A 12218-nucleotide genomic window follows, 5' to 3' on the forward strand; every position below is an offset into this window, starting at 1 on the left:
TGGATTATTGTCTGTTCAGTGGCAGGGAGTGCAGAAGTGTGATAGTGGATAGGATATTGCGTGTCGGTAAGTGGGGTTTGCATGCTGGCGCAGTGGTGGTGAGTGAGGTGTTGCGTGTTGTTGAAGTGGTATTAAGTGAGGAATTGCATGACGGTACAGTTGTAGTGAGCTGGATATTGCACGTTGGTGCTACAACAGTGATTGGGGCGTTGCCTGTCATGCAGTTGCAATGATTGGATTATCGTCTGTTCAGTGGCAGGGAATGCAGAAGTGTGATAGTGGATGGGATATTGCGTGTCGGTAAGTGGGGTTTGTATTCTGGTGCAGTGGTGGTGAGTGGGGCATTGCATGTTGTTGAAGTGGCAGTAAGTGAGGTATTGCATGGCAGTACAGTTGTAGTGAGCTGGATATTGCACGCTGGTGTTGCAGCAGTTGCCTGTCATGCAGTGGCGATGATTGGGTTATTGTCTGTCTGTTCAGTTGTAGTGAGTGTAGAGTATTGAATTGTTTTGGTTTGGTGGTGAGTGTGTGGTATTGCTTGTTGGTGAGGGGCAGTAAATAGGGAGCACACAGATCAGGGATGAGGTTGCCAACTAAGGACAAACCACATGACCTAACAATAAAGAACCACCTCAACAACTAGCCCTCCACAGACAGCCAAAGCATACTAGGGCTTTACAGCTGTAGTCTGTACTACAATCACAGGCTACTTTCTTATTCAGTGCCTCAAAGAGCTGAATTTTAATTTATAATTAAGGCTTCGTTCACACTAGTGCGCCTTGTCATGCGACCTTGAACACATAGACTTGCATGACAAGGCGCAGCCCATTAAATTCAATGGCACCCGTTCCAATCAATGCGACAGTTGCAGCGAATAGAAAAAGGTTCCAGCACAAGTGTAAAGTTGCATGAAAGTCGCACTCAAAATCACGCAACTAGTAATCTGTACTGTGGTCGCACTAGTGTGTGAATGGAGCCTTAAGCTGGCCATACACTAGCCGAAAAATAGTTTGAACTCCTTTTCGAAAAATGAAAAATCGGCCGTAAGAGCAATGGTGCCATCATGTAATGACTGAATTTCGAACGATAAATCGTTCAATGGACGTTTTTCGTTCAGTTTGTCACATATGCCTAGTGCAAACAGTTCAGCCAAGAAACACATTAACCTTTCAATTTATCATTCGTTTGGCAGAATTTTCCAAACTTCCTTAGATTTTTCGGCTCTGAAAAGTTAAAAACTATTTTCTATTTGTGCCCATTAACTGGACGAAAAACGAACATCGGACCAAATGACAGATTTTTAAACTATTCTTTGGCTAGTGTTTGGCCAGCATTCGAGTTATATAGAAAGTTGGCCATATATTATACAATTTTCCTGTTCAACTTTCTTTAGATTTACCTTGAACTATGTAGTGCAAGGGCCTGCCTAATTGCATACAAATTGAAAGTGTTTAGGTATGAACTGCATATTTATATGGTTTTGGTAAATCCAAAAGATAATTGTACAAGAAAATTGTATAGTGTATGGCCAGCCTAAGTGTTTTTTTTTTTTTTTTTTTTAAATGTATTTATTTATTTTTAGGCCTAAAGACTGTCTGCGTTCCATTATGAGAAGAGTGAACCATAAAGACCCACATGTAGCAATGCAAGCACTAACGGTGAGTGTTATTGTCAGTTAATCTTGTTTTTAACTGACCATTACAATTTGTAAACTGCCTTTTCCTAGAAAAATAAACAGAATTGCTGTGGTAGTTCATTGAGCACTACAAGCCAACAGCCACGAAAGGGGTCAGGCCTTGTAGTCTTCTCATTCACAGAACACTGCAGATTGCAGAATGTAACAGCTAGCGGTTGTGGTGGGAGGGAGGGAGAAGCTCCCCTGCTAGGTGTCAGATCAGGGACCGGTACATCTGTAACGTGTTACATTCATATTCAGGGTGTAACATGTTAGGGTGAACTTATCCTTTAGCCACCTGATGCCACAGAACTGCTGCCTTCCGACTAACCAGTAAAAGTTCTCTGCCACTTATATAGGACTTGTTAGTCCCCTTGTCATAGCAATATATAATGTAAATAAGTGTTAAATGTAAATTGTAATAAAAATCATTTTTAAAGCACCTGCTTCACACGATGCACACATGCGAATGCAAACACTCGTAGGGCGCACACATGTATGTAAAGAGCGATTTGCGCCACACGTGTTAAGTATCGCTTTGAATGTCAGCGTACAAATATTGGACAACATAAAAAATTAGCAGTTGCCACCATTTTTTTCTAAAATGCCTCTGTTTTTAGAAAATATCATTTTGGGGGTTTAACCACTTGCCGACCGCCGCACGACTATCTACGGCGGCGGTCAGCCCCTCACAGGCAAAGTGACGTAGGTCTACGTCGCTCGCCTGTGAGGGTTTAGGGAGCGAGCGCGCGCCGCCGGAGGCGCGCTCCCGCTCCCGCGTGGTCACGGACCCCCCCCGCGCGTGTGACCGGCGGACCCGATCGCCGCCGGCCACTCTGTGATCGGCGGGGGAGAGGGAGAAAGTCAGGCAGCTTGTGTAAACAAGCCACCTGTCATTCTCCTCGCTGTATGAGAGCTGATCACATGGATCTACTATGTAGATCCATTGATCACTCTGCATACAGTTGAAGCCACAGCCAATCACAGTTAGAATCACGCCCCTAGGGACACACACAGCCCCTCCCTCTCAAATAAAGTTAACCCCTTCACTACCAGTGTATTTTTACAGTAACAGTGCATATATATAGCACTGATTACTGTAGAAATGTCACTGGTAACCCCAAAAGTGTCAAAAAGGTCAGTCAAGGGTCCGATCTTTCCGCCGTAATGTCGCAGTACCGCAAAAAAAATCGCAGATCGCCGCCATTACGCGTTAAAAAAAAAAACAACAAAAATGACAAAAATCTTTCCCTTTGTTAGTAAACGCAATAACTTTTGCGCAAACCAATCAAAATACGCTTTTTGCGATTTTTTTTACCAAACATAGGTAGCATAAAACAAATTGGCCGAAAATATTAAAAAATTTTGATTTTTACATTTTTTTTGGGGGGAATTTCATATAAAAAAAAGGGAAAAATATTGCTATTTTTGCAAAATTTACGCTCTTTTTTTGTTTATAGCGCGTGATCAAAAAATCGCACAGGTGATCAAATACCGCCAAAAGAAAGCTCTGTTTGTGGGAAAAAAAGGACGCCAAATTAGTTTAGGTACAGCGTCGCACGACCGCGCAATTGTCCGTTAAAGTCACGCAGTGCCGAATCGCAAAATACCCTCTGGTCGTTTAGCAGCCAAATCCTCCGGGGCTTAAGTGGTTAAAGTAAATTTTCTAGTATAAAAAATGAACACGTGTGCATAAAATAACAAAAAATGGCTGCACACGCAAAGGGGTTAAAACAGGAGATCATCTTCTACCCCAGTTCTATGTTAGATGAGTCCTAACTGAAGGAGACAGACATGTTGGTGGTCCTCTCTGAATAAATATATGCTGTGTGAATTCCTTCTCGGTATACTAATAGAACATGCAGTAGACACCCAGTGACCTCATTGAGATTAGTATCTTCTGTCTATATTGGACACAACTCTGGCAACAGAGCGCTGAGGCATTTGAAAATACCGCACTATTGTATTGATTACTTGTCTTCTATCATTTTCATGTTTTTATCTCCAAAACAGAGACAAATGAAAATTGGGGGCTTTTTTTTTTCTCTCTTGTAAAGTAGATCTAAAGTCAATACTTTTTAAAGTGACTGTAAAGTCTTGTGTTTTTCTATTTTTTTTATAACAAACATGTTCTACTTGCCTCCTCTGTGCAGTTGGTTTTACACAGGGCAGCCCGGATCCTCCTCTTCTCGGGTCCCTTGTTGCTGCTCCTGGCCCCTCCCTCCTGTTGAGTGCTCCCACAGCATGCAACTTGCTATGGGGGCAGCTGAGCTGCAGCTCTGTGTTTCCATTCAGACACGGAGCGGCCGGTTGGCCCGCCCCCCCCCCTCTTTACTGATTGGGTAACTGACTTTGACAGCCGCGGGAGCCAATAGCACTGTGGCTGTGTCTCAGCCAATCAGGAGGGAGAGTACCGGGCGGCTGAGGAACTTGTGGAAACCGTTGGAAAGAGATAGGGCACAGGTAAGTATTAGGGGGTGCTGGGGAGGCTGCTACACATAGAATTATTTTTTAAATTCATGTATAGAATGTTTTACTGAGCCATCTTTAAAGCCCAGCTCCAGGCAGAAAAAAAAGTGTCCCTTACAGCTGGGCTGTGTCTATACTGCAAGGGTTAAAATAGAGGTGAAGTGAACAGCCTCAGATGATACACAGAGATGAAACAAACCTCTCTACATACATTTTTATTTGTATATCTGCTGTCTTCAGCTTTCTACACTGTTTAGAAAGTGAACATCGCGTTAGAATTTCTACTTCCTGTTCCAGCACTGGGTGTGGAGTCTGGACATACGCGGTGTGACAGCTGATTGGAGGAAAGGCACACCCCACCTCCCCCTCCGCATAGGCAGAGGAAGGAAGAAACATGCTGTGCTGTGAATAGACCAGCTCTGCTTATCTGTCTCTGTGAACCCAGCCCAACACATATTTCTAGCTGCTTTTATCTCCTGTGTCGGAGAACTTGTCTGAAGTTATCGTGCCGATAACTGAGGAACGGAGCAGCAGAAAGACACGGGACTCAGGGCTTTGGAGAGTGATAAGTAAACACTACAGATATATGTGCCCAGGTCAGATTTCATGAATAGGGTTTACATCCATTTTAACAACTCATTTTGTCTAGGTTAGAGAAGTCAATTTACTTACCTGGTTCTCCACTCCCTTGGCAGATGGTGCTCCCCCACTATCCGGAGGTGGGCTGTCCTTTGGTGTCCTCTAATCCAGAGCAAGACTTTGGACCCTGCTCTGGTCTTGATGACATCAGGACCATAGACCGTGGGGGATGGGGGAAGCGTGGTTTTCAGAAACTGCCAGGACTAGTTTAGCTGCAGGGAGGAGCAGAGGATCAGTAAGTAATATCTTTCCTTTTATTGTTCACTTTGACATAAATGAGCAATTAAGTTTGCAGTGCGGGCACAGCCCCAGTGCAGGGGATTATTTGCCTGGAGTTGGGCTTTAAAGTAAAACTATAGGCAAAACTTTCATTTTAATTTTGGATTAAAGGAAAGGTTATAACTAGGGTTGAGTGAACACGGACTGTATTATTCGTGTTCGTACCGAATAATTGGATTTTTTTACCCAAACACGGACACGAACACTTTACTGTATATTCGGGTAAAAATCCGTGTTCGGTCGTTTTATTTCTGGGTTTTGCATGCTTTGGCGCGCTTTTCATGGCGGGCTTTCAACAGCCAATCAACAAGCGTTTAACTGGTGTGCCTAAGCCATCCCAGCCATGCCTGCAAATGTATCAGTAGCTGTGATTGGCCGTCTGAAGCATGTGACCAAGTCTTTATAAGTTCGAGGCAGCGCCGCTGCGGCGTCATTCTGCTGTTTAGATCAGGGAGAGAGCACACATCAACGTGCTGGCTGCTGATTAGGGACAGACAGGAAAAAAAAACATTTGTGTCCGGATAGAATTGAGGGACAGGTCGGAGTGTGTTAGGCAGGGCGAGTTGTAGGCATTTTAGGGAGAGAGTCTGCTGATTTTAGGGACAGTGCGTTCTGCAAACTACAATCGACATTGCTGTGTGGGGTGGGGTTTGCAGTCACCCGATCTACGATCTTATAAATCCTGTTAGGGAGAGAGTCTGCTGATTTTTAGGGAAAGTGTGTTCTACAAACTACAATCGATATTGCTGTGTGGTGTGGGATAGGAGATAGGCAGGTGTCAGTGGTCCACATCCATTTTGCTGTGTGTGGGCTGCAGTGAACGCAATCTTTTTGGGGTGCAGTGAACGCAATCTTTTTGGGGTGCAGTGAACGCAATCTTTTTGGGGTGCAGTGAACGCAATCTTTGTGGGGTGCAGTGAACGCAATCTTTGTGGGGTGCAGTGAATACAATCTTTTTTGCCCACTGAGGAGGAGGGAGAAAAGTATTTTTCTATCAGGCACTGTGTGCAGCCTTTTTTTCCTTCAGCTGTGCTGTGCTGAGTGACTGATCATACACTGCTGTGTTCATTTCACATGTGCTAATATTGAGTGATTTCAAAAATCATACACTTTTTTTCTATTCCACTATTCAATATACAGCCTTGGGTTAAAAAAAATTAAGTTGTGGCCTGCAGCAGAGCTGAATATTTGGGGTTTTTGGGGTTCATCTCATACTTCTGAAGATTTGAGGGTGCTGCCTGTTCCATACTCCCCCCTACTCCTCATCCAGCCTTTTAGGGGTACAAACAATAGTAATTGGGGCCTAGTGTGGTTGTGTACGTGTGATATACATACACTTTTTTTGATCATATTTTCTATTCCGCTATTTAATCAAAAACCTTTGGGGATCAGTTAAATTGGGGGATAGTCTGTGTTGGTACGTGTGAGATCCACCTTTCCAAGTTTTTGGGGTTCATCTCATACTTCTGAAGATTTGAGGGTGCTGCCTGTTCCATACTCCCCCTACTCCTCATCCAGCCTTTTAGGGGTACAAACAATAGTAATTGGGGCCTAGTGTGGTTGTGTACGTGTGATATACATACATTTTTTTTTGGATCATATTTTCTATTCCGCTATTTAATCAAAACCTTTGGGTATAAACAATTAAATTGCGTGATAGTCTGTGTCGGTACGTGTGAGATACACCTTTCCAATTTTTGGGGCGCATCTCATACTGCCGAGGATTTGAGGGTGCTTCAGTCTGCCTCCTGCCTGTTCTGAACTCCTCCTACTCCTCATCCTGCCTTTAGGGTAGAAAAAATTGTAATCGGGGCCTAGTTTGTTTTTATACGTGTGAGATACACCGTTTTGTAAAATTTGTCCTATGCCGCTATTCAATATACACCCTCTTTGAGTGTAAAAAATTTAACTGCGGGATAGTCTGTACCGGTACATGTGAGATACACCTTTTTAAATTTGTTTGGCGCATCTCCTTCTACCGCCGAGGATTGCAGGGCGCTTCAGTTTGCCTCCTGTTCCCAACTCCTCCTACTCCTCTTCCTCATCCTGCCTTTAGAGTACAAAAAATTGTAATCGGGGCCTAGTCTGTGTTTGTACGTGTGAGATACATCGTATTATAAAATTTTTTCTATTCCGCTATTCAATATACACCCTTTTGGAGTGTAAGAAAATTAAATTACGGCATAGTTTGCATATTTGACTGTGAGATACACCCGTGCGATACTGTTGTTGTTTTGTTCCGCTATTCAATAAACACCTTTCTAGGGCAAGATCATAAATTACAGAAATATGAGGAGACCGTCAAATAGGGGCCGTGGCCTGGGTCGTGGTGCTGCTGGTAGAGCTCCTGTTGCAAGGAGAGGACGTGGTCGATCTGTGCCAGCTACACGCACAAGTGAAACACCTTCCACAAGTGTGAGTAGGCGACAGAACCTGCATCAGTATTTGGTAGGGCATAATGCGCCTCTAGACGTGATGAGGCCTGAAGAAGTACAGGCGATAGTAGATTGGGTTGCTGACAGTGCCTCCAGTTCCTTCACATTGTCTCCCACCCAGTCTACTGCAGAAAGCTCAGAGTTGGCACCTGCATCCAATGTCCAACCGTCTTTCACCACAATCAGGCAAGCAGTCTGAGCCCCAATCCATACAGCAGTCTCTTCTTCTTTTTGAGGACTCTGTCAGCAGGGTTTCCCAGGGCCATCCACCTAGCCCTGCCCCAGAAGTTGAAGAGATTGAGTGCAGCGATGCCCAACCACTTATTTCTCAAGATGAGTACATGCAAGGACCATCGCAGCACGTCTCCGATGATGACGAAACGCAGGTGCCAACTGCTGTGGCATTCAGCATTGTGGAGACCTACAAGGAGGGCAGGGGTGAAGACTGGGTGGAAGATGATGTGGAGGACGATGAGGTCCTCGACCCCACATGGAATGAACGTCATGCAGGTGACCTGAGTAGTTTGGAGGAAGAGGCGGTGGTCGCACAGAGCCACCAGCACAGCAGAAGAGGGAGCAGGGTGCAGAAGCGGAGCGGCCCTGCCCTAGACACTACGCCCGCTACTGCCCAATGCAGCAAGGGAACGAGCACACCAAAGTCAGCTCAAAGGAGTTCTCTAGCGTTGAAGTTCTTTAGAAAATGTGCTGATGACAGGACACGAGTGGTTTGCACCCTGTGCAATCAGAGCCTGAAGCGAGGCATAAACCTTCTCAACCTGAGCACAACCTGCATGATCAGGCATCTAAGTGCAAAGCACGAGCTGCAGTGGAGTAGACACCTTCAAAACCAAGAAACGTCTCTGGCTCATCCTGCTTCCTCTTCTGCTGCAGTCTCGGCCGCTCCAGCCACATCTGTAGTGATACCGGCACCTGCCACCCCGCAAACAGAGGATCTGTCAGCAACACCACCACCTGGGTCACCAACCATCTCCACAATGTCCCGTGGAAGCGTTCAGCTTTCCATCTCCCAAACACTTGAGAGGAAGAGGAAGTACCCCCCTACCCACCCGCGATCCCTGGCCCTGAATGCCAGCATTTCAAAATTATTGGCCTTTGAAATGCTGTTATTCCGTCTGGTAGAGACGCACAGTTCTAAAAACCTTATGTCGGTGGCTGTCCCACAGTACGTCGTGCCCAGCCGCCACTACTTTTCCAGGCAAGCCATCCCTTCCCTGCACAACCAAGTGGGGGAAAAAATCAGGTGTGCACTGCGCAACGCCATCTGTGCCAAGGTCCACCTAACTACCGATACGTGGACCAGTAAGCACGGTCAGGGGCGTTATATCTCCCTAACGACACACTGGGTAAATGCAGTGGCGGATGGGCCTGAGGCGGATAGCAATTTGGCGCATGTCCTTCCACCACCGAGGATTGCAGGGCGCTTCAGTTTGCCTCCTGTTCCTAACTCCTCCTACTCTGCTTCCTCATCCTCTACCGCCTCCTCATCCGGACAGCGTAACACCTTCACCACCAACTTCAGCACGGCCAGGGGTAAACGACAGCAGGCAGTTTTACAACTTGCCTGTTTGGGGGACAAACCACACACCGCGCAGGAGTTGTGGAGGAGCATGGAACAGCAGACAAATGAGTGGTTGCTGCCAGCGAGCCTCAAGCCCGGGCTGGTGGTGTGCGATAACGGGCGAAATCTCATAGCAGCTCTGGGCCTAGCCGGTTTGACGCACATCCCTTGCCTGGCGCATGTGCTGAATTTGGTGGTGCAGAGGTTCCTTAAAAACTACCCCGATATGTCAGAGCTGCTGCAGAAAGTGCGGGCCGTCTGTGCGCACTTTCGGCGTTCTCACCCTGCTGCTGCTCGCCTGTCAGCGCTGCAGCGTAACTTCGGCCTTCCCGCTCACCGCCTCATATGTGACGTGCCCACAAGGTGGAACTCCACCTTGCACATGCTGCAAAGACTGTGCGAGCAGCAGCAGGCCATAGTGGAGTTTCAGCTGCAGCACGCACGCGTGAGTCGCTCTGCGGAACAGCACCACTTCACCACCAATAACTAGGCCTCCATGCGAGACCTGTGTGCCTTGTTGCGCTGTTTTGAGTACTCCACCAACATGGCCAGTGCCGATGACGCCGTTCTCAGCTTAACTATCCCACTTCTATGCCTCCTTGAAAAAACAATTCGGCGATGATGGAAGAGGATGTGGCACAGGATGAGGAGGATGAGGAGGTAACATTTCCAAGGCTTTCAGGGCAGTCATTCGCAAGGGGCTCCGAGGGTGGGTTCCTGCACACACAAACGCCAGGGACACAATTGTCCAGCAGGGGCACAGTTCTGGAGGATGAGGAGGAGGAGCTGGAGGAGGAGATGGAACCATGTTCACAGCAGGGTGGCACCCAGGCCAGCTCATGGCCATCACTGGTGCGTGGCTGGGGGGATACAGAGGACACGGACGATACACCTCCCACAGAGGACAGCCTTTCGTTGCCTCTGGGCAGCCTGGCACACACGAGCGATTACATGCTGCAGTGTCTCCACAACGACCGCCGAGTTGCCTACATTCTAACTTGTGCTGATTACTGGGTGGCCATGCTGCTGGATCACCATTACAAGGACAACGTACCGTCCTTAATTCACTCACTGGAGCGCGATCGCAAGATGCGCGAGTACAAGCGCACGCTGGTAGACGCGATGCTGCTGGCATTCCCACCTGACAGCGGGGCCACAGTGGAAGCACAAGGCGGAGGAGGAGGAGGAGGAAGAAGAGGTCGCCAACGCAACCAGGGCACCGCCAGCACCTCAGAAGGCAGGGTTAGCATGGCCGACATGTGGAAAAGCTTTGTCAGCACGCCACAACAAACAGCAGCACCAGCAGCTCAGATGGAACGTCTTAGCAGGAGGCAGCATTTTACCAACATGGTGGAGCAGTATGTGTGCACACGCCTACATGTAGTGAATGACGGGTCTGCCCCCTTCAACTTCTGGGTCTCCAAATTGGGCACATGGCCTGAGCTTGCCCTTTACGCCTTGGAGGTGCTGACGTGCCCTGCAGCCAGTGTATTATCTGAACGGGTATTTAGCACGGCTGGAGGCGTTATAACAGACAAGCGCAGCCGCCTGTCCAGAGACAATGTGGACAAGCTCACGTTCATTAAAATGAACCAGGCATGGATCCCACGGGACTTTTCCGTACCTTGTGCAGAATAGCGATGTATACCGACCTTACCCACCCATTGTTCCATTTTTGCTCTTTCTCACTCTTTTGGGGTGTACCCTCATTTAAAATTTGTGAAAAGAAGCAGTGTTGGCTACCTCGTCCTCCTCAGGGCCAGATTAACGTAGGGGCTATTGGAGCTGCAGCTCCAGGCCCCTACCTTTTATATAGGCCCCGGGTTGGCCATATTCACTGTTACCGCTCTTCTGTCACTTGTAAACACAGAAGTCTGGCTTCTATGCTCGCTTCCCCAGGCAGCTCCCTCAGAACCTCCCCACACAGCACGAAGGCTGGACAAGGAGGGACAGTTGCTGATGCATGGATGTGTTTATGGGCTTCAGAGACAGCATCCCATGTTGAATTAGGCATGCATGGCTGCACCCTTCCTCCTCTGGGTGCATGCCAAGGCACGGCCCTTAAGGCCTTTCAAAATCCTCAGCACCAAGCCCATGATGCTCTTAATCCGGCCCTGGTCCTCCTCCACCGCCGCTTCCACCTACACCGCCCATAGGTGTGCGCAGCCTATTGCATTAGGGTGTGCACCCCAAAGTTTAAATACATATGCATGTGTTTTTCTACATGTACATGGCCCCGATACATTACTCTCCCTGCTGGCAAAGAGAAATAGAGCAGAGCAGGTCCGAGGGAGATCTTTCCCATCTCCTCACTGGCAAACAGAGCGATAATGCTAATGTGCCCTAGGTGATTAGGGTGTGCCCAGGTACACCCGGCACACCCTGTGCGCACGCCTATGACACCGCCACATCCACCACCACCTCAACCTCCCTCCTACTCCATATGGGCCTCGTCCTTCAGAGATGAAGAACATTGTTTTATTTTTCTGTTTTTTTTTTTTTTGTTGTTTTAAGTTATTTCCCTATCCACATTTGTTTGCAGAGCACTTGCCATGCTCTTAATTGCGTTTTGCTGCCATTTGCAGCACTCTAGCCCTTTCCTTTGGTGTTTTAGAGCCATTTTAGTGCCTGAAAGTTCGGGTCCCCATTGACTTCAATGGGGTTCGGTGTCCGGAAAAAGTTCGGCAAAAGTCCGGGACACGGACCCGGACTTTTTTTTAAAGTTCGGCCGAACCCGCCGAACACGGACATCCAGGTGTCCGCTCAACTCTAGTTATAACTCTTTTCAGAATTTTTTTTTTTTTTTTTTTTCCACTATCGGTGTCCCATTGCGTAGATCTCCCTTCACTTCCTGTCCCATAACCAACCAGGAAGTTAGAGGAAATCTCTACTAATTAATTCCTTGGGGACCTCCAGGTCACCCAAACCAGTGCCGACATTTTATTATTTCCATTATTTTTCTTGGAACAACCCATTTTCGTTTACTTTCAGTGATAAATGCAAACAGGACAAATAGAGAGGGTGATTCTCCTAATGGGGGTACAGACAGCAATAAAAACTGACAGGTGTCCTAATGCACCTCCCCACTATTCAAATAAAATAAAATAAAAATTGTTGCCTTTTAGTTCTACTTTAACCACTT

General features: G+C 47.2%; 1 protein-coding gene across 2 annotated transcripts in view; it reads left to right on the forward strand.

Moving 5' to 3' along the window:
- Positions 1–12218, forward strand: part of STAM (signal transducing adaptor molecule) — a 72100-nt gene that overhangs the window by 24614 nt on the left and 35268 nt on the right. For both annotated transcript variants that reach the window (XM_082257789.1, XM_082257790.1), the window contains exon 3: positions 1583–1658. In XM_082257789.1, the coding sequence (XP_082113915.1) occupies positions 1583–1658 (76 nt within the window). The remainder of the gene's footprint in view (positions 1–1582; positions 1659–12218) is intronic.

Source organism: Pelophylax lessonae, assembly GCF_965119305.1.
Source record: "Pelophylax lessonae genome assembly, chromosome: 5".
NCBI classification, from domain to species: domain Eukaryota; kingdom Metazoa; phylum Chordata; class Amphibia; order Anura; family Ranidae; genus Pelophylax; species Pelophylax lessonae.